Source organism: Rhinolophus sinicus, linkage group LG06 (assembly GCF_036562045.2).
Source record: "Rhinolophus sinicus isolate RSC01 linkage group LG06, ASM3656204v1, whole genome shotgun sequence".
NCBI lineage: Eukaryota > Metazoa > Chordata > Mammalia > Chiroptera > Rhinolophidae > Rhinolophus > Rhinolophus sinicus.
In genome coordinates this window covers 123953670-123980727 of record NC_133756.1, presented here as the reverse complement: position 1 = coordinate 123980727, position 27058 = coordinate 123953670, and the positions used below count along the sequence as shown (strand labels likewise).

General features: G+C 45.5%; 1 protein-coding gene across 17 annotated transcripts in view; it reads right to left on the bottom strand.

The window, feature by feature from the left end:
* PPFIBP2 (PPFIA binding protein 2) overlaps positions 1-27058 on the bottom strand; it is a 123670-nt gene that overhangs the window by 24066 nt on the left and 72546 nt on the right. For 9 of the 17 annotated variants that reach the window (XM_074335935.1, XM_019728175.2, XM_019728190.2 and 6 more), the window contains 4 exons: positions 17796-17927; positions 8331-8513; positions 4854-4946; positions 1399-1510 (listed from right to left, as the gene is read on the bottom strand). In XM_074335935.1, coding sequence (XP_074192036.1) covers positions 1399-1510; positions 4854-4946; positions 8331-8513; positions 17796-17927 — 520 coding nt within the window. Of the gene's footprint in view, positions 1-1398; positions 1511-4853; positions 4947-8330; positions 8514-17795; positions 17928-18375; positions 18396-21191; positions 21246-22284; positions 22481-27058 lie in introns of those variants that run through there. The other 8 variants (XM_019728216.2, XM_019728223.2, XM_074335939.1 and 5 more) reach the window with 4 other exon arrangements.

Below are 27058 nucleotides of genomic sequence, written 5' to 3'. Positions count from 1 at the left end.
GCTTGCTCATCAACTAATGTTCTTGGCAGCTGAAGATCAGGTCTGCAGCCCCGTCTGTGGGGGAGGGCGGTAAGCCCCATATGAAGGCTGGCACACTTTGGTGCTTTGGGCGGGACCCAACCTGAGCAGCAAATGACCAAAGGACCAGCTCCAGGAGGTAACTGATGATAGAATGGGGAAGGGTCTGGAAGGCTTAGACTGATCTAAAAGTCATGGATCAGGGAGTTCTCTGTCCAAGTTTAGTATCACAGATAGTCTAGGGTATTTTTTTGCGGGGGAGGGGGCCAGCATCTACCTTAGGCTTGGCAGGTAGGTGACATACTCAATGGCTTGGGAAGAGAAAGGCTGGGGAAGGGATTAGCATATTGGTGGCGTAAGTCACTGTTTCATGGCTACCTGGCTTCCCCTCTAGCCAGGAATCCGAGCTCATGAGCTAAGCAGTGCTGAGGCCGAGATGAGACTAGGTATTAGGGCCAATCCGCCGGGCTATATGAGCTCCCCAGCATTGCTCTGCAGCCTGAGGTAAGAGGAAAAGTTGGAAGATGTGTAACCATTTTGTATACAAGGCAAATAGCTGTAAATACTAAACATGTGGTAATAAGAGGATTTACCCTCTAGTGAACTCTTCAGGGACCATTCACCATCCTGTCACTTAGTCGGTAAGAATGTCTTAGGAGACCACCATGGGCCGAACGCTATGCTAGGCTCTGCAGACATGGACTTAAACAAAACAGACATGGTACCCGCCCCAGAGCGAGGATGGCAGTCTATGTAAAAGAGACCTCTCCCCCACTATATAACACGGATAAGTTATAATAAATGTTATGAAGAAAACAAAAAGATCACTGACTGAGAGAAAAATAGGACTGGGGGCATCTACATGAGGTAGAGTGGCCAGGAAAGGTCTTTCTAAGAGGTAACAATTAAGTTGAGCTCTAACGGATAAGAAATAACTGATCTGTTTCTGTAACCTTGGGGCCTTGCACGAGTATCAGGCAGGTATCCATTAAATGACTGAATGAATTGCTAAATCCTCCCTTTTGGTGATGACACAAAAACAGGTCTTCAATCAAGTGAAGGTCTGAAGCTCCAGAGGTAGCTACAAAGAGCTTTAATTATCAGACTCATCTGAGAAAAGCCTTCAGAGCCGAGTCTTCTGGACAGGGGAGGGATCATGGCAGTGAGTCCACGATAGAGCTGTGCTGTACAGGCCCACTCATGTACACACACACCTACATCTGTTCCCGTGGACTTGTCTGCACACATACACGCACTTACATGCACCTTAGTGCACCTACTCACACATGCCCACTCCTGTTCATAGACGTGCACGCCCTCTTACAGGAATGGACACAGGACTCTGGGACAACTGCAATCTGCCACAGTCAAACCACTTACCTTTGTCTGCATGGTCACCATGTAGAGCTGCAGCCCGGGACAGCTGGCTATGTAGACGCTCAATTTCTGCATCCTTTAGGGCCACCTGCTCTTGCAGCTGGGCTACCTCAGCCTGGAAGGAAACAGGATCCATACCAGCTCAGAGGGATAGCAAAGTATAATGAAGTGCCTCAAGTCAGAGCCCAGGGCCAATGGGTCCCAGGACATACTAGGAAATTAGAAGCAGAGGTGCTGGAGGTGAGCAGTTAGAGGTGCACACTACCATCCCCACAAGGTGGAGCTCTGCGGAATAAATTCATTCTTCCTGGCCATTCTGGCCCCGCCTACCACTCTGGCCCTCTCCCAGCTCTTCTTCTGCATCTTCCAACCTGACCAGGCTCTTTCCCTCGCCTGCCCTCTGTTCCTAACACCACTGAGGTTGGAGGAGCTGGGATTGTGTGCTGCCCTTGGTCCTGGGATAAATACTCTCTTTCTGGATGTGGTCTTCCTTTCCCCAAGATATTCATGCAACAGCATGTATACCGTTGTAACAAATGCACGCACCTTTCATTTTCCACCCTGTATGGGAAATACAGTGGAAATCAAACCACTACTGGTAGATAAAGAGTGAGCCAAACATTCCCTCCCCAACCCTTTGTGCACAGCCACTGCCTCTGTCTAACCTCCAGGTACCTGTGCACGCTCACCCACATGTATATCCACACAAGCATTCAGGTATGCTGAGCAGACATACTTCTGCAAATAAAGCAGGTAAGTACAGCCACACCAGTGCACACACACACATTTATATATGTACACCCACGGCAGCTGCGTTGGGTGGTTCCCATGGCTCTAAGGATAGCAGGTTAAATTTCACATGTAACTGTAGGTGTGCTTGACCATGCCTTCCCATACTCATTAGAAAACCAGAACTGTGTAGGTCCCCCCCACCCCAAGAGGCACATTGGCTTTGAAGTCAAACAAACTTGGATTCTCTCACTTCCTATTGGGTGACTTTGGGCAAATGAATTAACCTTTCTGAGTCTTGGTTCATTTATAAAATGGGGAAAAGAGCATTTACCTCATGGGGCTGTAGTAAGCATTAAATAAGATGATGGTTACAAACAACTTAGCCTAATGCTTGGTAGACAGTAAGTACACAATAAATAAATACTACTATTGCTGCTCTCATACTATTCCTTCTCTTATGAATAACTAGCTAGTTCTCTGAGCATCAAAACAGACTACATAGGGGTTGAGACCTGATTCCTGAGCCAGGCAATGGAGTATACAGCAAAGGCTTCTGCTTGGGCTGCACCCCTGCCAATTTGCACACAATAGGCCAGGTGCTCTGTTATCCTGTCCCCACAGGTAGGAAGTCAACAATAGCCCAGAGGCCCTCTATTTGACCACGAGGACAAAGTATGTGCTATGGCAATAGCCACTGAGGCTAGAGTGACCACAGGCAGAGATGGGCACCCTGGTTGGTGCTGGGCCTCATTAAACCCAGGGACCAGCCCTATTGCTGCTGCACTGGAAGGAAACTCACCTTTAGGGACCAAGAAGTTTTACACAGAACAATGAAGAACTTTCAAAACCAGTGAAGGATTTTATTGCAGGGAATCAGAATGGTGTAGAGGAAAGAGCATGCATTTTGGAATGACACAGAACCAGATCCAAACCTTACCTTGGCCACTCTGAGCCTCAGTTTCCTTACTAATAAAATGAGGACAATGAGTCAATAAACCTCACCAGGTTATTTTATGGATCAAATGAGAAAAAGTGTGCAAAGAGCTTGATACATTGTGGCACGCAGGAGGTGCTCCACACCCGGTAGTTCTTAAATAACTTTGGGATCTCAAAGGTCTACATGAGGAGAAAAGGAGCTTAGGTAATTTAGAAAGAAAAGAGTTGTTTGGGTTCATAAGAGAAAGTGGTATGTACAGCTTCAAAGGTTTCACCAAGATTGTATTTGCTTGAGTAGAGCATCAGGACAGAAGGTTCTGACATATTTGAGAAAAACAGTGTTCCTACAACTGGTGACTATGAAGCATAGTGCATACAATGGTATAATTACATAAAAACAAAGCAGTTGATATATGGATCTGGATTGTCTATGGTTGGTGCTGACTAGCTGTCAGGTCTCAGGAAAGTTACTTAACCACTCTGTGCCTCAGTTTTCTCATCTGTAAAATGGTGAAGCAAATTATTTTATATTCATACAATAGAATATTATATAGATTACAGACAGCAAACATGTTCAGAGTTTTCTCTTAAGAGCATGATATAAAGTTGTATATAAATTATCCAAACCAGAAATTGAGAGAGAGAGAGAGAGAGAGAGAGAGAGAGAGAGAGAGAGAGAACCTAAAAAGAGAAATGCCTAGAAGGAAATATTAATAGTGGTAGCTCCTACGTGATATATGAATGATTTTTATATCTTTTCTGGTTTAAAAATTCTCTACACTGAATATTATTGTTTTTGTAATCATTAAAAGTTAACTTACAGAAAAAGATAAAACAAAGTATAATACAAACGAGAAGTTAAGAAAACTCGAAGTAAAAATGAAAATGCCTGCAGGGCCATGTGGTAACACCTGTAGGTGGCGCTGCGGAAACCTTAGTGAAATGGCAGGTGTGCCCCCCACCCTGGGGCAGCCCTGCCCAGGCTCCCTCAAGCAGAAATGCTGCTCCGGGGTTTTGAGAGCTACCCACCCTATACCCCACCACCCCCGGGCAGACTAACTCTGTATTTTCATGTGAAATATCCTCATACTTAAGTGACAACTAATTAGACATCTTTAAATACAATGTTCAGGCCAAAACAATAAATAAATTTGTGGGTGGATTCCAACCCATTCATTTTAATCTCTGCATTTCAACTATTAGAGGAAATGAAGGAAGAAACCAAGGGGGAAGGGAAAAATGCTATTTCACAAAAGAAGTTATCCTCAGTGTCCTTTAAATAGCAAAGCCCGCAGTTCAATAGAAACATGATTTGATTTTTTTAAATGTTCAAAGTACACATTATTTGTTTAGGGATATATTCATTGCTGAAGAAAAGCATGCCTATTTTTAAAAACTGATTATTACAGGGACTGTTAAATTTAAAATGATGCAGCCAATATACCGTTGGTTCATCTGCCTTAGAATTCATCTCTCATTCACTTACTCACTCGCTCCCTCACTCACTCACCCCTTCTTGGCCCAGTGTCAGCTGGTGGTGGTACAGGACATAGCAAGAGGAAGGAGGCTGAGTTATTTCAGCATCTCATTAGCTTGTGGACCATCTCCATGAGAAGAGCCCTCCTAGATCAGAGCTGTCTGCTGCACAATGTGGCCACTGTTGCATGTGCTCACAGTAGGGTCAGTTTCTACATTTTTCCAGCCTAGGCTCCTGAAAACCCCAAGTCTGGACAAAGACACTCCCTACCGGGCCTCAAGGCCTCCCCATAAGTGTAAGAACCGCCTTTTACCTTAGTGGCCTTCAGCTTCCACTCATACTGATTCCGTTCATTTTCCAACTCTTCTACCTTGATTTTGAGGTGCCTGAGTTCTTGCAGTAACTCCTAGAGAGGTGAGAGAGAAAGACAAAGTTCTGATGGTTACCGGTTACCGCGCAGGATGGTCCCTGGATCTACAACCATGGTTAAGCTCATGCACAGAGAATGGGGGGTGGGGGGGTGGGCAGTGCTCTACACTCTGGCTCAAATCGTTAACCACCGTCCTTTTTCAGGAAAAGCTCTGCAGCCATTGAAAAACAAAGACCAGGAAGTTCTTCACATGAGAAAGAGAAAACTTTCTGCTTATTTTTAGAACCTGTTTTGCCTGCCCCTTTCTGACATCTGTCTTCTGCGGGGTGTGTCCACGTCATGCACAGTTGGGGCAGCACAGGTAGGGCTTTGGGGCCAGAGGAACAGAGGTGTGGAAATGAGGCAGCTTCTGACAGAGGAACAGGAAGCAGGTGAATTGGGAGCATCTCTTCATGCTGAGGGCTGAGCAACACAGAGGAGGGGTCGGTGGTCCTGAAAGGCTTCACAGAGGAAGTGACAGCCAGCAGGAGAGAAATAAGATACTAAGATAACAAATGCTAAGTGCCAAATGTAGAAGCCAGTCTGGCTGTTCCAGTTCAGAGGAGGGGGTTAGTTTGAAGAAAGGAGGGAGGGACGAGGCATCTAGGGAGAGGATGGGAGATGGGGTCAGGACGATAAGGTGGGGCTCTACTATAAAGGCTTTTGGATGAGCGCATAAGGAATGCTGATGCCATTCTTTGGAGAGTGGGGAGCCAATGAAGGTTGCTAAGTGGGGAAGTGATATTTAAAGAACTTGCCCTTGAGCTGGAATTCAAGCCCACATCTTCTGACTCCAAGGCCCCTACTTTCTAAACTACCCCTTCAGTGAAGATGACACCACTGAGTACCCATGTCCCAGACCAAGGTTCCTTTAACAGACAATTGGTCCTGCTGGCTGGTTCCTATCAGAAAAATTAGCATAAAAGCAATCACTTCCACAGACTTTCTGAGTTCCAGACTCACCTAACAAACTTCCTACTTAACCTATCTGTGTGGATGGCACACAGGCTTCTCCCAAGTGTCGTGGCCCAAGTGGCACTCTTAATCCCGCCTCTTACTCATCCCTGTCTCATTAAATGGCAGCTCTATCCACCCAATCACCTGTGCAGAACCTGGGATCCATCTTTGGTATCGCCTCCCCCTTTCCCCCACACATATGTAACTCACCCCCAAGCCTTGTTAACTCTACCTCTCAGACACAAACTGAATCTCTCATTCTCTCCAACTCTACACCACTACTCTGGCCTAGCAAATCAATTGCTGGCAGCCTGCACAGCCTCTTCATCGGCTGCTCCTCTGTCACTTTGCCTTTCTCGAATCCACTGACCCCCATGACATCCGGGGGAACAATAGAATGAAAACACAAATCTGATCCCGGCACTCCCCTCAAAGCTCGTACATTGTAACCCATGACCAGCACAGGCTGGCCTGCCCCAGCGCCCTGCCTGCCCCTGGGTAGCCTCCAGTCACAAGGAATACTACTTAGTTTCTCCTTCTGACATGGGCCTTCACACGTGCCATTCCCTCTGTCTGGAACTATTTGCCAGGTTAACTCCTGCCCACCTTCAGGCCTCCCTTAGCAAAACTCTCCCAACCTCCACACTTTATCAGGTGCCCCTGCCATACTCTCCCGAGGCACCCTGTGTGTCTGCTTTAAACATTTAGTGGTATGATTACTAATGGCTAGTTCTCCTAAACTACGCACTCCATGAGGAGTTTTGCTAACCTCTGGCACATAGTAGGTATGAATTATTTCTTGATGAATGAACAGATGAAATTCAAGTCATCCTTTAACTGGCCCGGAGTGCTTTGCATTCTGAGACAATTCACCAGAAAGTTACGCTGCTTAAACTTGAATTTGGCAGGGTAATTTATTAATTTTCTTATAGTGGAGGTGAGCATTTGTTGATACCCTTTTAAACTTATATAATTTTACTAACCAATGTCACCCCAATAAATTTAATAAAAATGTTTTTTTTAAAAAATGTCTTCCAAGAGAAGGTTATTGCATCCCTGATCTGCAGCATTCAACTTCTCAGCCTGTTGTGGCTTGCAGCCGATCCATAATCATTTTCTGAGAACATTTCTGGCCCTGCCTGAGGGGGCACCAGGCCTGCTGATGGCAGAACACAAGTGTGCAGGTTACTGCCTGAGGGGCTGCCACGATGGGGACACAGAGCATGATGATCTCCAGCTGAGAGAGCATCAAAGCTGTCTGCTGCACAATGTGGCCACTGTTGCATGTGCACATAGTAGGATCACTTTGCATTTTTCCATCGTAGCCTCCTGCAAATCCCGAGTTTGAACACTGGCCCTGCCCACTGGGCCTTAAGGCCTCCCTGTAAGCGTCAGAATCACCTCTTACCTTAGGGGCCTCGTTAGCACATTCACCTCGTTCTAAGCTATTTGTTGCCCATCATTGGCTATAAACACTGGTGCAAATTATAACTTCTTTAGAAGCCTTTCTGGGGTAACCTACTCAACGTGGGGCACGCCCCAACACCCTCAGGGCTTCCCTATCCAAATCTGCACTTGTATCTTGGCTCTCATTTTTCCCCCCATATCCTTTAATGTAAGAGAAAATCTTCCCTACTGAATGCCTCCCTAATGCCTAAGTCTGGGTAGAGATTTCAACACGTTCCGTAGTTGAATATGGTAACTTCCTACAAAGCTGAGATCGACCGCATGCAGTGCTCCCGACTACTGTGACCTTGACCTTCCCTGGGGTTTCCAAGTCCTCTGACAGTGGGCCTTGGAGGTGCAGTATCATCTCTGTGCAGCTGCCATCACCCGGCCTCAGGAGGCCACACAGGACCTGGCTATTCCAGTATGAGGGGCCAAGTCCAGAATCCAGGTCAGATATATCCCCAGAAGTCACTAAATCCCTCTAATGTGGTTATGTGGGGGAATTTTTCTGGCAATTCAGTTGATGACTTAATCGCTATAGAAAATGGAAACTTGTATTTTTTCACTGGGGATAAACCTCCTTAAAAATAAACTTGAAAGGATTCTTTCATGATGCTTTTTTTTAAACCACAGGAGATGAAATTTCAGTCCAGGAGCAAGAATCAGTATCTGAATTGTACTTGGGAAGGGGAATCCTGAGGCTTCCTTTTGCACAAATGCCCCGTCACTCAGCACACCAGACACACCTCATTCCCAGCCCTGGGGGAGTTGAGTGCCAGCACCTGTCCGAGGGTTGGCCTCACCTGCTCAGCTCACGTCCCGAGGGGGGTGAGTGAGTCTCAAGCTCTGCCCAGAGATAACAACAGATCCCTGTTAATCCACTGCACTCTGTTCTGGTTAGGAGAAAGCCCGGCCCGTCCAGCAGTGAAACGCCCCCCACACACATGCTCTGAAATACTTAAGTGTGGTTCCTACAGATGACCCCTCCCAATGGGCACAGTCCTGGCTGCAGGCCTGGGTCTCAGTCACACCGTCACCGGCTGCCACCTCCTCAGGGTGGTCCCTACTGAGTAAGAGACGCTCTTGAATCTGCCTGTGGATGTCCAGCTGCAGCCTACACATCTGCTCCTGCAGCTCACTGATCACATTCAGAACCGACTGTAGGAAGGAAGAGAAAGGAGAAAAAGCACCCAAGGTCAGTCAGCTCTCAGACACTGGATTTCTTAAGAGAGCAGCACAGAAGGAAGCATGCAGAGGGGGAGCAACAGGCGGCACCCAGCGCTCACTGCCTGCAACCCTCTGCTTTCTTCACAGGAACCAAAAGACATGACATTTTCCCTGAGGCCTGCCCCATCTTCAGGCCTGTCTCACAGTTTGAACCCCCCCACAGCTCCGTGGTGCCATCCTGGCATGTCAACATCTGAGGCACGGAGCCTAGCAACAGCAGAGACAGGCACACATATGGACACATCCACTTTATGCATATGCCAATGCTTCACATGCCAGCTCCCCCCAAACCATGCACAGGTGACACACGGCACACACCACACTCATGCATGCTAATATGTCCCCAACCCTAAAGTCTCTCTCACACCCTCTATACCAAACCTTACTCCTTCACTTCCCACTCCAAACCTGACTCCTCTCTAGCCTCAAGAGCATTTGGCTTTTTATGGCAACTGAAAAACACCTGCAACCCTTGGAATTCACACCTGCCCAATTCTGGATCCCTTTCACTAGCAGCTCTCCTAGGCTTTCCTTTATCTGCTCCATAGACATTTACTGTCACTCTACAAAGACCCAAGGCCACAGTAACCAATGCCCCTCACAGGTGAGTGGGAAGAGACATACAAAATAACAATCACAGCACGGTGGAAGCACTATAGCCAAGAAAACCACACACAGGGCTTTCAGGGAGCAGTGAGTAACTAATTCTGCCTGGGTCAAGAGGAAGGGATGGGATGTCAAGTAGCCACCTCCTAGACCCCTTGTCTGGGTGCGGGAGTAAAGGGGATAGAGTCACGGCCTGGGGTACAGATGATGGTGCCACTTGTGGCGGTAAGGAACCCAGAGGTTGGGGGAAACTATGAACAGCCCATAGTCAGGGGTAGAGGTTTAAGGAGACAGTTGGCAATAGAGTAGAACAGGGTGTGTGTGTGTGTGTGTGTGGAGGGGCGGGGGTCAAATAAACTGCTTGGCCCACTCTGCCCATCTTTACTGATATTCTAAGACTGGCACCTGGTACTGAAAGGTCTGCCCACTGGCACCATAGGAACTGCCCAGTCATGTTAGAAAGGGGTTGTCCATCCCCAATAGTGACAATATTGTCTAAAAGAAGAAAAGCTCCTAGCCCATATCTTATTGTTTTGTAAATCTCCTTTTCCAATGTAGAAGGAAAACTGATGGCCTGGGTGGCACTTTCGGGCTGAAGGGGCACTGGGGTAAGGCCCCTATGCCAGCCTGCTCTTCTCTCTGGTAATGCCATTTCTACTGGGAGAGCTGCAGTGCAGTCACCACTGATACAAGCAGGCCCCTGGCCTCCCAGCCACGCCCCCCTTGAACTAGCTCACCTGATTTAGCCCACAGACATCCCCAGGTTGTCTTCCCCCAGGGTCATCTGCCCAACAAGTTATTTCTCTTTGGAGACCAGAGAATTGGGTTGAAAGCTCAAGGTGACCCTCGTGGGCCTGAGTAAGTGCTCTGGACTCCAGAAGTTCACGCAGCTTCACTGTGGCTGGTCCCTGAACCCTCATGGGCCACGGACCAATGGGCTGGACAATATCTGCCCTCTGAGGTCTCATCTACAGTCCCAGTGCAGACACTGGGCTCTGACTTGGCCTTTGCTCCATCTTCCCCTGGGTTTTGAACCCTTTGCTACCTTAGCTCAGATGCCTAACAAGGGCAGAGGATTCCTGCCTGACTGGCCTCTGCCACTCGGAGTTACAGTCTCACTCTGTCTCTGCTGTTCTTGGACTTGGCATCACTGGGGGATACTAAATAGGAAAAAGATGTCTACCTTCAGTTTCTTCATGCTTTTTCTTCTGAGAAGTTTCAAAGTCTTTTGGAGCTTTCATCATTTAGCAGGTAGGTCCCTAGCACTACCTTTGAGGACCAAGAAACTGGAGGAGGAGGAATTACAGAGGGAGGAAGAGGAGCTGGAATCAGCAGCCCGAAGTGGGGGGCTTAGCTAAGCCCAATGGGGCTGGGAGTCCAGGTGGGTTTCTAGATGAGAAACAGGAAGTTGAGGGAGAGCCTTCCCAATGGCCCTGATCTGCTCTGTAGAGGAGGTGGCAAGGCTGCCTGCTCAAAGGACACAGTAAAGCAAAAAGGAATACAGATTCACAGTCGTCACTGTGAGGCATGAGAAGAGGAAAGTTAGGAGTGGAGATGAGCAATACCAAGGAGGGGGAGGACGCAGCTGAGGATGGAAATCAATTAGCATGGAACTGTTTGTTGTTTTTAATTTCTAATCCTCTAACCAAGAGCCCCGGGGCAGGAGGAAGGCTGGCGAGTTATGCCTGCTACCAGTGGGGCTAAGCTACGACAAAGGGCAGTATGACGCAGTGAAACGTGCACAGGCTTCGTACTTGACATACCTGGGTTTAAGGCCAGTCTGTCACCTTTTTTCCCATGTGAATTGGGTGAGTTATGAAACTTTACCAACCTTAGATTTCAAATTTGTAGAATGAGGGTCTCACTACCTCATCGGGTGGTTGGGAGGATTAAATCAAGTGAGACTTAGGTAAAGCACTTGGCATAGTGCCTGGCACAGGGAGGCATTCAATAAATGAGAGTTCACTTCCCCCACTGCTGCTTCTTGTGCCATCAAGTGTTTGATCCATAAGAGATGAGCAAGAGAAACTGGGAGAACAATAGAAAATACCTACTGGTCATGGGACACAGTTAAGGCCCATGTGACACTGATTGCTGACAACAAAAGCCCAGCGGCTCATATCCCCCAGTATGCCCACCTTATTGGGTACCCTGCTCCAGAATCTTTAGCCTCTCCTAGCCCACTGGCCCTGCCTATCTTCTCTTATATAAGTTTCCAGAACACCACTGCCCTCTCTCATCTCTTGTTCCCTTCATTGTCAAACTTCTCCAGTGAGGAGTCTAGACCTGCTGTCCCTGGTTTTCACCCCATTCCCTGGCCCCGCTCTCCAGGTAGACAAGCTCCGCCTCCACCATAGAAGGGCACCACTCTTCCTCAGTGCCCTCCTCCTGGCCAAATCCACAGCACGTTCTCTGCCCGCAAGCGCCTGGCTCCCTCTTGAAGTGTGTCACGCCTCACCCTCAGTGATGTTGCACTATTAAGGTTCTTCTGACCTTTTACTCTTTTTCTGCCAACCTATCAATCACTCCAGTCTGCGTAGGTTTTTATGAATTCCATTGTCAACTGATCCACTTACTTTTTCTTTGGATTCCTGTCATCACAACTTCAAGGCCTTCTACATCAGCACCCAAATTATGGACTAAAAATGCTAAACAGGCAGAAGGGCTAAGGGCAGAGTACTGTAACCCTCTATGGAAAAATCCTTCGAGAGGTAGTCGTTAGGTACTTAGTATGCATTATCATTTGGGTACTAACAGACCTATTTTCACTTTCGTCCTGTATTCCTCTATCGTATCCACAAGACTATCCCGAGCAATGTTTTTGTCATGTCTCACTGATTTGCCAGCTCTACGACTACAAGACACGTTTGCAGCCAAGCCAATGAAGTCAATCTGACGTAACTCTGACTGGACACGGATCCCGACCTTGTCTTCTAGCTTCTCACAAACCATCATAGGTTGAGCCCAAACTCCATAGACTGAATGGTATAGAACCCATCTAACTTTCTCAGTCATTTTGAAGGAGGAAGAGGAGGAGGAGGAGGAGAACAAAATGGCTTACTTCCAGTTTTTTAACACTTGAGTTCCCTAATTTCCCAACGTTCGCTCACAGCAAGCAGCTAGGCTTGCTGTCCTAAGTGCTCGGCACTTACCAGAGGCATCAGTGGCATCAAGCCTATTCTTTCTTTGATCTTATTGAGAAGGTAACGTTTAACAAAAAGTTTTCCTATTCTCCTCAGCATTGTCCTTTTGCTTGGGGTTTGCCCTTCCTGACGCGTTCACGCAGGTGCACTTTTGTTTGTTCTTTCTATCTGTCGTACAAGCCCCTTTGAAAACTAGTTTCTCTCAAAGTACTGTTAAGCTTTTTCTTTTTAATGGGTGTTATTTGAGAGATGGTGCAATCAGACTATATTATTTTTAAGTAGTTCGATATTCTTGAGTCATCTTCTATTTTACTTCTGAACTTTCAAAGTTACGAATTGCCAAAGTCCACAGTGCATGTCTGTCTATGCCTAGTTTTCCCCTTCCTCCTGTCATGAACTCTCAAATAACAATGACCATGGTCTCTCAAGGTGCTCATCAGTTTTACTCATAAACTAGTTTCTCCCTTTGCTTCAACATTAGAGTTGCAGTGGCAGTTTTTCCAGTTTCTTTCTCTACCCGCTGGGTGGAAACTATAAACAAGTGGTGGGGGGCAGGGGAAGGGACCAAAAGCCAACCTTTCAAATACTTAAGTGTTTAGCTGGAGGAGATTTTTAGGAGGTATCCAAATTGCTACTCCCTTCCATCATTGCCCCTTGTTGGCCTCAATCAGTCTGGAGATCTGTATATGACCCTCCTCTGCTCAGTGTGACCGTGTGGTATATACCCCAACCCTGCTGGGACACTCTTCTTTAATTCTCCCTATCCACGTGGTGGTGTTGCTTTACAGTCTATCTATCCTCAGATGTGGTATTTCAACTTACTTTTATAATTCTTTATCTCCAGGGCTAGGCCATCTCCTCTTTTAATAGGTCTGTGTCTCTTCCATAGGGTAGAGCCTTTGAAACCTGTGTTCCTTTCTTGGGTCCCATATCATTAAGTCCAAGGGACATTTATGAGGTTCTAATTGTTGTTCTGTGGTGTAATCTCAGCTCATTTATTCCTGCTTTGCCAACTATCCAAGTTCTTTTTTATGGTTCTTTTCTTTGTGAAACTATGGGTACCTACCATAATCATAGTTTTTCCCACCCCATCCTACCTGTTAAACCTGTTCACAATTGTTCTTTCTCTCCCTCTTCCTTCCTGCTCTGTGTAATACTGTCCTGGCACTCTTAGGCATCACAGGTGAGACTATAACCTCTCTATAGGGCAGTTTGGAAATATCTGTCAAAATTTCATGTGCATGTACACTTTGACACATCAATTCCACGTCAATATCCTCATACATGTACAAGCATTATTTGTAATAGCAAATACTTGGAAACAAATGTCCATCAAAAGAGAACTGGTTAAATAAATCAGGGCACAGGCAGATAGTGGAATATGCAGACATAAATATGAATAAGTTTTCTTAATGAGGAGAAAATGTGTGTGTATATATTTATAGGTAGGTATAGACAGATATCCAAATAATTTGCTTGTCCATGCATAAAATAACTGGAAAGTTAAGAAACAACTGATAACATTGGTTCCTGACTGCTGGCTGAGGGACAGGCATGGAAGGAGACTTTTTGTTGTATATACCTCTTGAACTCTTGAGTTTCGAATTGGTGGAGAACATTTTCTATGCTAATAAAAATAAGTAAACACACAACATAAAATAAAAACAAGAATAATAAAACTCTCCTAGTCAGGCCAGCTCTTCTCTGAGCAAACTCAATCTTCCCAGCCCTTGCTCTGTACTCCAAGTCCATCATCTGGTTGCCCAGTCCAGAAACCAGAATCCCTCCCTTCCAAGGTCCTAACCATAGAAAGAAAGAAGGAATGACACCACCACTTGTGCTGTTAGATATTCCACTTTCTGCCAGGAAATCCTCAAGCTTCTTTCTAATTTTCTTCATGCTTCTGCATATCCCTGATCAGTAAGGCTGACTTCACTTCCCAGAACATGCTGGATCCCTGCCCCCTCTCCATAGGCTGCTCCTCGCAAAATCCTTTGGGCCCCACAAGGAATTCAGTGACAGGCCTCTTTGCACCCCCAATGCTTAAGGAAGCCAGCCTCCCTTCTCTAAGGAAGATCCCTCTGAGGGACATGGCTTTGACATGGTGAATCACACAGGGGTTTTTCCTTTGCTTCTGGATCTCTTTCTTTCATGTTCCATTCTCCTAATTCTGGTGTTTACTTTCCATGTTAGTCATTCTTTTGCAGTCCTGCTTTTCAGGAGCAAATCTAATTGATCCAAACATAGGTTCCCCAAAATGACCCAGAACCACGGCAAAAGGCTAATAAGAAAAAGTAAATATTTGTCATCCCAATAAAGTTTAATTTAAAAAAAAAAGAAAAAGAAAAAATAAATATAGGAAACTCAGTAATCGCCCACCTCTCATTTAGGCCACTACCGACCAACTCCTGAGCAAGGCTGGTTGTTAGTGTTCTCTCCACTTGACAAGAAACCTGCCCTCAGTCCTCAGGCTTTACAGACAACTTTCTGTAATGACTTCCACAACTGCAGACAGCAGGATACTAGCTTAGGGTGAGATCAGAACCAGACAGAAAGAGCAGTCTGCAATGCTCTCATCAATAGCATCCTTTCTTTTTTCCTTTTTTTCCATTGAAACATAAAATGGAATTTGAGGATTAAAGCCTGAGCGGCATGGAGGAAGTTTACTACAGATCTGGCTACCTGAAAGAAAAAAAAAAGTCCCTGCCTTTTCCAAACCACAAGTAATCAGGCCTTAGGCTAAACACAGTCACTGGAAAAAACAGCGGCAGTACAGGATGGAAAGCAGCATTCCTTTTACTCGTGAAACTACGACCTCTGGTAACCTCAGCGAGCTAAATGTCTCACTCAAATAAACATCTTCATGTAGATGACAATAGCTCAGCTTCAGCAGCACTCTTCAGGTCTTTTTAAGCCTCTTTATGCCTCTCATACTGCAGACAGTTACCAACAGTAGTGGAGGTTCTGGGCATACCAGCAAAGATTATGTCCAATTACAAGAATGAGAAATTATGTTTCAGGTCACGTGGCTGTTTGAACTATCACGGGTTTGAACAGCCTAAAAAATTCCTCCACGTGGAAACCTAATGTTTGTATGAGCAACTGGGAAGGGCTGTTATCAGATAGGACTGGTGCCAGTAACTCAGGGTCTATGTTGCCTCAGAAATGAATAGCCTAATGTAAAACAAAAACAAAAAACTCAGATTGAAAAACAATCCTGCAGAAAAGAACGAAGTAAAGTAAACAGTAAAATGACTGCTTTAGCTATCCCTGGCCCAGAAGTGAGAGCTCTCCTTCCTTTCGGTCTTCCCTAGAAAGGAACTGAGCTACCCCGGCTTGGTACTAACGCTGCGTGTTCCCAGGATGGACTGACTCTGGCGCACAAACCCATGCGTGGATACACGCTCCCGACAGTGGCTGGTTTCGAATCCGGCATGTGACCCAAATTGGCCCAATAAGACACAATCCTGGGGCTTTCTCTGGAACCTCTGAGAAAGAGAATCTCTCTCTCTGCAGAGGTTGCCAGGCTGGTAGAGTTGCTGATGGCCATCTCCGTCACCACCTGGGGAGAGCCTTCCTGAGAATAAGGCTAAATTAGAGCCAAATGATCAACTAAGACTGGTCTCTAATGACATTGTGAGGTCACCTGGATCCAGTACTACTGGATTTTTAAACCCTGGACTCTTTGAGTTGTGTGACCTAATAACACTCCCACCTTAAAAAAAAAAAAAAAGAAAGAAAAGAAAAGAATTATGTGGTTTTGAGTTGAGTTTCTGACACTAAGCCTTCTCACAGAATCTATTGAATTGTTGCCCCGAAGCCCTACTGTATATTCACATGTAATCACACATCTTGAAACGTTGGTAAAATTAACTCTAAACCTGGAGAAAATTCAATTGCTTCTCTGTGAACAATTAAGAAATAGTCTATTCAACTAACCCTTCATACAGTTAGCTTTCAGTCTGTGTGACCTTTGCCATCTATAAATAATGTATTTAAGTCTACATTTCCATTTCTAGCATTTCTAACAAGATCAATAAGTGATCGATAAAAACTGGCTATTACTATGTGTCCAGCACTCTGCTAAGGGCTGGGTGGACATTACCTCATTCCCTACTCAGAACAACCCAAGAAATAAGAAGTACGTACTATTACCTCCATTTTACAGAAGAAGAAATAGAGGTTTGGGAAGTTAAATTACTTGCCTAACATCACAAAGCTGCTGAGTGGCTGAGCTTGGATTACAGTCAGGAGATCTGATTCAGAAGCCTGTACTCTTAATCACTAGAAGATACTGTCCTCAGCTTAATGGAGAGAACGTCTTTTGGCAACTGTTCTTACTAATGAGCTTGTTCTCAAAAGCAAGACAAGGAATATGCCCCCACATATTAGAAGTGTCTCAAGCACCAGTGTTTACCCAGCAAACAGAATTATGACAGGTTTCAGTGTACAACAACATTGGCACTTAATAGCAAGGAACAATATCCATCTGTAGATTTGGGGGATGCCTAAATGGAAGAAGGGGGTGAAGATAGACTGACTCCCTACAAAATACTGGAGACTATGAGAGGGATTTTATTTTTGTGATTTTATTTGGACTTCACACAGCTATCCATTTTACAGATAAAGAAATTGAATTGCAGAGAGATTAAGGAGCTAACTTGTTGAAGTCCATAAAGCTGTTAAGCAGTTAGTCAGTAATTGAGCCACGGTGTTTCTAAACCTAAAGCCTCTCTTCCTTCCACATCTTCCTTCCACAGCTCACGTGGCCAGGGACTGGTACGTAGAGACACACAGACGATATTATCAACGTTAAAACAGGATGTTCTCTCTCAAATGAAGGAGCTTGGAGCCTAAAATCCTCTAAATGTTTATTCAAAAATGGAGTCTAGCATGGTCTAGTCTAGTCAATGGCATATGGAGCCTGGAAAAAAACAAAAACAAACCCAGGAAAACATTCTCTTCAGAGAAGGCCTATGCATGGGCCGACCCATATGTCCCATCAGAAGAAAAGAAACACAAAACCTAAGGTCTGCATCTGGGTCAGTGAAATGCACATCAGACTCCTTGGATATAGTGACTGTGGCCTACTGGGCAGCTGACTTCATCCCAGTATGTGGTCACTACCTTGGCTTTCACAGGAGACATCTTGTGTCCCTCCACATCTTGTCTGATCCTTCCCCACTACTGCTTCCCTTTTTACCCTTGTCAGCAGCTTTAGGAAGGATAAAGCCTTACAGCCAAAACTGGGTGGTTTGGGCATTGCTGAAATTTGCAGCTACAGCAAAACCTGATAACTTGGTATTAACAGATCATTGCATCTCTAGTGCACAGAAGTTTCTGGCACCCAGCGACTGCCAGGCTCGGGGTTGATCAGATAGTCTGAGCCCACATTAGGATAGTTTTCCCTGGTCTGAGCTCCAGACAGTATGGGTCCTCCTGGAGTTTGGTGTATCACACTCACCTCTGCTTTTCTCTGCTTCTCCTCCTGCTCTCTCTGCTCCTTCTCCATGCCAACCAGCTTGAGCTTCAGCTCCGACACTTCAGTCATCAGATCGAGCTTCTGAGTCTCAAGAGATGTGCGACTTAGCAGCTCCTGCAGGCAAAATCATAAACCTCATGGATTTCAAAATCATAAACCCCCATGGCAACAAGAACGACTCTCGCTCCATAAGCACATAAGGCAATCTCTAAGTTGTGTGTTGGTTAATACAGAGTTGCGACTGCTACATATAAGCCACAGGCCTCTTAGAGATAAGCCTGGGATGATAAGAAATCATGTATGGATAGCACAGCTCCTGCCACAACCCACTATGCTCTGAGAGACAATGTGAGCTACATTAAAAAAAAAACACATTTGCCCATAGAAACCATTATTCATTATTATTAGAGAAAAACAAAAGCATACTCTTGAAGAACTAAATTTCTTCACCTCTATTTTTTAAGGCAAAGCAATAGAGCCTTCTCCACTAAAACAAACAAACAAAAAAAAAACACACAAGTTTATGGTAATATATTTTTCAAAATCAAAATTTCCATATCACCTCCTGAGCTCAATGTTCAGCACAGTCTTCACTCCATCTCAATGTGAGACCTGGCTGCAATGAGCCTGGAAGGGAGCGAGCACATCAAGTGCAAGTCCAGTGAGTACTGAATGATATTAGACTCTTATTATGTGAGATGATCTTTCCTGAGCTGTATCAACATTACAATTTGGCTACTAGGGGATGTAAGTAAGAAGACTGTTCGTTCCTTATTGTGAGGACTTCTGGTGAGATATTACTAGTAGACAACAACTTGCCATTAACACATACACTTAACAAGCATAAATAAGGCAAAAAACAAACATGATAGGCAAAACAACTGCTAAGAACTATTAGGAATTAAGGCTATGAAGAACCTCAAAAAACAGGAGCATTTCCCAAAGTCCAGGGAGAACACGTTGCTCAACTGGCAAAAAGCAATGTTCCATGAGGTTCAAAATCCTAGTATATGGTAGACATTGAATACACAGGTCCTAGCAAGGAGAATATAATATGGCAACTAGGGGAGCAATGGGCCAAATGAGCAGACGGAAAAGACGCAATGTCCTGCCAGGGTCTGAGCATTCGGTAACATCTTGGGCAGCCCAACCCTAGTACAAGAATGACGATCGCCACACGATTCTAACCAAATAGCTGTGAGTTCATATATTCTGAACTGTCCTCAGGTCATAACCCAAACTGCACAGGACAAAGATTTTAACTTGGAATACGTGATTCCTCAGGCCAAAAGGCCCTCACTACCTGAGAAAACCAGGCCACAAACTGTCCATCTGCTAATCTGAGGGGATGAGTATCTAGAAGCCAAATCAGCAAAATGAGCTCACTGAGCACTGGGCCAAGAAGGCTGGCTCTTCCTGGGCCAGTCAGACTTAAAGCTGGCTTATAGGGCAGAGGCAGTGGCACTGCCATGCCAGACCTGTGAATTACTTGGTCGTGAGGAGTCAGCCCAATAAGCATGTCTAATGTAATTGGTGGACTGGGGGACACAGATTCACTGAGTGTCTCCTTTGTGCCAGACACTGTTGGGTATTTTACATATATCCCTTCCATAAACCCTCTCAGGGATTTGGCAGTAAATATTATTATCCCAATTTTACACATGAGGAAACAGGCCCACAGGTTGACTTGTCTTGGCCAAGGACGTATGTCAAACAATAGCACGTTAGTTTTTAAACCAAGGTCTGCTGACTCCAAAACTTATTTCTGTCTAATGTATCACACTGTTTCTCAAACAGAGGAAGAAGTTGAAGAATTTTAAGGGAAATGAAAAACATGCTGAAAAAAGGCAGTCAACAAATATTCACTGAGCCCAGGAAACACCCACTCAAATTGACAAGATTTTGGTGAGTACATACTATCTACCAGAGCCTGGTATTAAGGCTATGCAGAAGATAAAAGGCCCTAACGGCTTCTTTCCTGGGTAAAGACGATGGCACCTCGGGGTCGAGTATCTTAAGATGTAACGCTCCCCCACACTACCTATTCACCCCTACCTCCTTCACCCTCTTCCCCACCTCTCTCTCTGCCTCCACCACCTCATAATTCTATGTCTATCGCTCCATCCTCTCATCAACTTGATTATTCCAAAAATGATCTGAGGCAGTTTGCAAAATAGACAATTCAAGTTAAAAAATCAATCATGAAAACTAAAGCAGGCAGGAAAAGAGGTTGAAGTCAGAGTTATAGTTGGAATGAAAGTTATACCCTAAAGTTCTACATACGCGTACAGCTAGACATGGAATATAACATGTATGTGAGCTTCCCAGTTACCAAAGCAAAGGTGAAAAAGAACAATTCTACAAATCAGGTCCATGGGATAACATTTGCTTTGGAGTGCTGAGAACTGAGAAAATATTCTTCTATGAGACTTCGAAAAGTTTATTCAACAAATATGTTTTTATGTATCTACCAGATGCCAAGGCCTAGGGATATGATGGTTAAAAACACAGCCTCTATTGAGCACTTGAGTATCTTAAGATGATATGTCTAACCAGCATTCAAGATACTTACTGCCTTTGTGGGATTTAAAAAGTCTCAGAGTGTACCTCTCTTGAAAGCTAAGAATCTACTTCAATTATTGTCAAAATCCCTGTGGCTGGGATTTTAAATGCCAGGTTGTAATTGGTCACACCAATGTTCCAGCTGACAAGGGTAATATTCTAATTGGTCGCACTAAACTTCCAATAGCCATTCCAATTGGTCATGGCAGGGTTCCAGTTGGTCACACTAACATTTCAAATAGACATTCCAGTTGGACACACCAAAGTTTTAATTTAGAAACCTGGGGGTGCTTAATTTCATATACTCCACTGATAATACAGGTTTCACTTACTCTCTCCTGGCTTATATCTATTACCATGTGCCTCTACCTTTCGTGACCATCACCCCTCATCCTTGTCCTTAATAAGTACTGCCCTAGTGCCTGACTTCAAAAACCAGCCTCTAACAAGCTTATCTCAGTCCATTTTCACTTCCCATCTCCAGGCCAGGTATGGCCTCCAGTAACTATTACAATACACTGTAAACTCTATCATACGTGTCTTAATGGGATTTTACCTTCTGTACATTCTCAACTGCTCCTTCTACTTCTAGTATAAGATGAATCCTGACTTTTACACAATACGACACATCCTTCCCAGTTATCTCAAGTGGAGACCACTGTGTTCCAACAACTCGACTTATAGAACACTTTTCTCCCTGTTTCAAGACTGCTTCCAGACCACTATTTGTCCTATTGATCTCTATGTCTGCCCTCCTCTTCTCCGGCAGCACACTCAGTTATAGCCCATGCTTTCCAAACATCCAGAACCCAATACCGTCTCCCATTTTTCTTGAGGCTTTTGTCTTTTGATCATTGGTTTCTCTTCCTACTTTGAGCACATTTCATCTCCTCAGTGGTTTCAACATCCTTGTTTGTCTTCCTTTCAAAATCCACTCCGGCTTCACATTTCTTGAACTCAGCACCAACACGCTCTGCTTCCACTTTGTCTCAGGTTTTCAGCGGCATGGCTACCACCTGGCCCTTATCTTTGTCCAGAAAGCGTTTGCCCTGCTTTTAAAATCTTCAACTCTGAAATTCTGTCCTCTGGCCACAATCCTCTGACCTTTCAACCGTCCCATTTACTCATTCAAATAATCTTTAATTTCTTCTTCGGTGTCCGCTAGTTACTTAATAACTCCCTATTTTCCTAGTTTATCAACTTCCTTTAAGAAATATTTGCCTCGTTCTGTGCTCTATACCTTAAAGTTAGTTATTTCAATTGCATCACATTGGCACCAGAAAATCCCTCATCCAGTTCATCCCCACCCCTAGACCTGAAGTGCATTTGCTTTCCAGAGCCCAGCATGCCAAACCTCAATGCCTTCTGTCTGTTTCCATTCCCCATGGCCTGAGAATTGCTCGTAAAAGTCACTTAAGGATGCCAACTGGTTTTCATACAAATGTACACTATCTAATTACAGCTGATCTTCCAATACTGCCTGGCAGAACTTGTATTCACCTCTGGCTGGGTCCTTTCATAGATCCTTCCAAATCTTTTCCATTCTTCTCAATCCCTAAACCCCACCCTATCCCCCTCTTCTCCTCAAATAACCTCTCCTCATATTTACTGAAAAGATTTTTAAAAATCATCTGATCATTCACTGAACTTATATCTTTTCTATTTCAAAGTTTCCCAGAATCGTCTCTCATTCATATCTCTTAAATCCATATGCTAATGAAGCCAGCCCACACCTCCTCTCCAACGTTAGTCTGACAGAACTGCACATAAGCCAACTCCTCGGTCAGGCTCTTTCACCTTTAAGCACTGTTCCCTACCTCAGGAAGTTTCCAGCTTGCACATAAAAAGCATACATTAAAAAACACAGTGGCTCCAGAGTTTGCTCCTGAATTGCCCCCATCTGACCCACCTTCCTGTTGCTGACCACTTCTCAGCCTCCAGACGCTTTGTGCCCTTTTCACACAGCTTGATGAAACCTCAGACTGCTTCCCTGGTTAACCAGTAGCATTTGGCTTTGTTCTCTGAGTTCTGGTCCTGTTTCTCCCTCTCGCTAGTAACTCAGAATGCGGCCGACTCACATGGTCCTCGGCTCTTCCTCACCTCTGTACTGCCTTTGAGGCAGTTCCCACCAAGTCTGTGCTACTCCAGGGTAGGACCATTAATCATCCCCTCTGACAGGCATTTAATCTCTCCCTCACCATCAGCTTCCATTCCTCAGTCTATAAACATGATCAAATTTCTGAGATTTGAAATGTCAAACCTTCCCTTTGACCTGGCCTTCCCCTGGAGCAACCACCACCGACTCCAGTGTGCTCTCAGTCAGCGCGTGCATGCTCTGTGTGCGCTGTGTGTATGAATGCCGTCCTGCTCTGCCCCCTCGCTCTCCCAAGCTCTAGAAAGAATAATCTGCCCCTGCTGCCTCTTCTTCCTCATCTTCCTGTCACTTCTCAATAAGATGTCTGCATGCCGGCAGCACGGCTTCTGCCTGCAAGTAGAGCACAGAAACAGTTCCAGTTCTGGGGACCATGGGTCAAACTTTCAGATGCAATTTCTACTTCTCAGCTCTCAACCCACTCAGCCTTCATCCTCTTATCAGTGTAAGCTACTCCTTGCCACCCCTTCCTTCCTTTTGGTTTTCCTGCCTTTCTTTTCTCTCTTCTATCTCCTTTACTGGCTTCTTTTCTTCTGTCTACGGCTTAAGAGAAACCTTTTTGGGTCCTTAGCTCTCATCCCCAAGACTGGAGTTATCTCTGGATCCAGCCTGTTTGTCTGGAGAACCAAGGCAAGGATAAGTCCCTGCTCAGACTTGCAGGGTAAGGTCCTGCTGAGAATGTCTTGGAGTCATGCAGCCACCATAATGGGTGGGGAGGTGAGGTGAGAGGAGGCAGAGGGCTGGAGATAAGGGTTTCATAAGCAGCACTGGCTTCTGCCACCCAACTGTTTCAAGGTTGCCTGTGTAAATGAGAGAGGACGAGGATGAGGAGGGGGTGGTATGAAAAGCGGGGGTTTTGTTTTTCTTGCTGTGAAGGACCATGAAACCGAGTAATGAAACTTTAGGAAAAACCAGTGAACAAAATTGTCACTCACCCCTCTCACTTCACCACTACCAGTAATCTCTTCCAGAAGGAAAACTACATCTCCCTTCTTGGAGATGAAGAAAAGCTTACATCTCAGAGCAAATCGTCATTTCCTGTTTCCAAAGCTCAGTTTCTGACCGGAGCTGATAAAAAGAAATTGCCTTTCAAGTTATTTTCTCCTTAAAGAGCCACATCTTGAAGCAATTACCTCCATCTTTAAGTGTGGAACACGACCCAGAGAGTTACTGACCAATGACAGAGGACTGGAGCCAGACTGGCAATGTGAAACCAGAATGAAAGAACAGGCCATGGAAAGACATGAAAGGAAAAATGTGTCCTTTGCCCTTTGAAGTAAGAGGCCGGGCCTTGCTGGGAAGCCTCCTTCATGAGTAACACTGCAGAGAGAGGTGCCCACAGTCAGCCTGAGTTTGAGTCTAGACGCAGTCCCCACTAACGAAATCATCTCTCTGAGCTTCAGTCCCCTTATCTGTAAAAAGGAGTAAAGCACCTACTTTACACTGTGGTCTGGAAAGCCAACATCAAATGAGATAAACTTGAGGAAAGCAGTTACTTCTGCCTCATAAATTTCCTGGGGGAGTTGGAGGCAATAACTGACAAATCCATTTTCTTCACTCGTGACTCAAGAACATACCACTTCCTCAGACAGATTTGTGCTCCCTCAGGAATATGTCCCTAGCTCTGTTTAATATTCTTTTTGAGATGGAAATACCCCCTTAAAGGTTCTTTTGGGAAATTGATCAGCCAGGTGCTGCTGACACGTTGTTGAATTCCCACATCTGGGCACACTGTTCTCTCACTCACCTCGAGGGCAGGAACTGCGCCTGTGTCTTAGGCCCTGCATCCCCCTGCTCAGTTCTCTTGAATCACACTGGCCATTTCTGTGATGGTTTAGTTTTACCAAAACTGGAATAACTGTACTACAGCTCTACGACATAGGCAATGTCAAGTCTGTATCATCTTCCCCAATCTCTATAAATAAGAACCCAGGTTCACTGACCTTCCCAGATCAACAACAGGTAGTGAATCCACAGAAAGTCATGTCCACTGACTCCAAATACCCAAAATTTATCACTCTCCACACCTCACCTAAAAGGCAGCCAAAACTATGAGGTTGCCTGATGCTTGGAGTTCTGGGTCAGGCAGGAGGATTGAAACAGAGCCTGGTGTCCTCAAGGTTTCGCCAAAGCTGGGTTATGTCCTCACAAGGAGGTTTGCGTCCTTTCTTCCTCCCCACTCAGCTTCCTACCCTCTCTTCTTTTTTGGCACTGAACATCGTTTCTGCTCTTGACCTTGATTGCATCATAAATGACCAGTCTCTGGAAAGTGCTGCATTTGGCTGCTGGCTCTGTATAAAACTTCTTACCCAGTGAATAGCATCAGCTTCTTCCCTAAAATCATCACCCTCTGGAGAAGGGTCAGGGACTGGGGTCAGAGGAGCTTGCTGTGCAGGAACCTTCTGGACACCAGAGAACCCATGGAGGCCACATCAGAAAAAGTCACCAGGGACCTCAACTACAAAAGACCATGGGGAACCCTCCCTGTGACGCAGAGATTTTGTTGCCAACGTGGCCTGAGCCACTCACAACAAGGAGGGCACTGGCCCACGCCTGTATTCTGGGGTGCTATTGGGGGCCCTGGGCTCAGACAGCCCAGTGTGCAGCCCTCAGAGATGCAACTGGACAATGCCTTGACCTTCTTGAGGAACAGAGGGCAAGGCTCAGGCCTGTGATCTCTTACCTAGTCCAGTGGCTCAGACTATCCCAGACCCGTGAAAACTGACCGAGGCTGTGTGGTCCCTTGAAGACTCATTTGTACATTTCCTGGGAAATGTCTCTTCCTAATGGGGAAGGTTCCCTGGGAAATCCAGACATGCTCAGTGAGTCTGAGACCATATCTGAGTAGGTGCGTCCCTCAGCTTCCGAAGAGATGCTGTATACTGCTCCTTCCCAACCGCAGCGGGTTGCAGACAAGGAATATTTTGCTCTAAGTTGTGTCTGTAATCTACGTGCTGCCGATGTGGACGGGCCCCTGTGCTGATTCTATTTAGTCTGGCTTGCCCATCTAAGACCAAGGTCTTCATGGTCTCTTTCTGGAGATTAAATGGGTTAATGCGTAGAAGAAACAGATGGGAGTTGAGAGATTTGCACTTAGTAGGGGCCTGACCAGGCCAGGCTGAGGGGTGTGTGGCTCATGAATTGGGTAGGGAACTCTCTTCCTTCCTCTTCGGCTCCAGGAGGGAGGCTTTAAGTTCCCCAAGTGCTATTATTCCAGCCAGTGGAGGGGACAAAGTCTAGGGTGGAAATTGCAGATTAGAGGACTGCGGGCTTGGCCTAATGGTGTACCATGTGGTTCCCAGGGTATTTTTATTTTCATTTAAATTAGTCACCGATGTTTTTTAAAACAGAAACTCATCTTTAAATCTTTAAATCTGGATTTTCAGCTTCTTGTGAGAAACGGGAATATCTAGCAACGCTGGGCCTACATGGGCAGTCAGCTAGAGTTGAGTAGCAGCTGCCTCATTTAGACAAGACCCATTCAGCCTGCAGGAGCAACATACCCAAGGGAAGCAGTGCAATAGGCAGTCAGAAGGCCCCACACTGTGACAGTGAAAGAAACTGTTCAGAGCGGCTCAGGCCTTTGAGCAGGAGGCCAGGCTTGGCTCAGGGCAGGAATGGGCTCTGAGGGCTGGCAGAAAGAGGCAATTGTTTGCCTCCATTCTCTGCCTCAAGGCCATGAGTCATTCTTGCTCCTACCACCAGAAGCCAAGAGCCCTGCAGTCCAGCATAACACAGTCAAGCCAGGCGAGTCTCTGCCTGCACTAGTTCAGAGGACACATCCATATGTACTCCAAGCCACAGACGGCATCACATCAACACTGTGATGCAAGAATTAAGTGTCTTTTCAAAGAGTATTCAAGCAGATTTCAGGAAAGCATTAACGTGTGCAGCAGAACATTCAACTTGGGATCTGGAGCTGGGAACTCAAAGATCTCAAGCTCAGGCATCATCAAGTCCAACAAACACGAGTGTCCTCTGATGTGAACTCAGAATTGGCCAAGAAAGGAGTATTCCATACTCCTTTCATTTTTACCCTTGAAAGGTTGAGAGAACGCAGTGAAACTTACGAGCATAGAAATACCTTGGTTAAGTTCAGGAAGATCTTTAAACCCCAGACCTGGCTAATACGAGCTACCATACTCCAAAAGATACCAATCCAAGACAATCACCTCTATGGTACCTGTAAACCACCTGCTTGCTACCAAACCCATAGCACGCAAGAAAGAAGATTTAGGATAAGTAGGACATAAAGGGTAACTGGGCTTAAAACTTTTTCAAAAGTCTGGAATCCAGTCCATGGAATAATGCTTAGAGGGACAAAACAGACCCAGGTGGTAATGGGAACCAGCATCAGATTACTTGGCACAGAGACTCTGACAAGAGAGCAGAAGCACAGCCATATAGAGGGGTGTGGGGCAGTCCCGGGAGAGCAGCCAGGAATGGTGGTCAGAGCTCAGGAACCACAACACAGCTATTCTCTGACCTCCGATTACATGGTTTCTTGCCAGGCATTGTCTTCCTGAAAAAC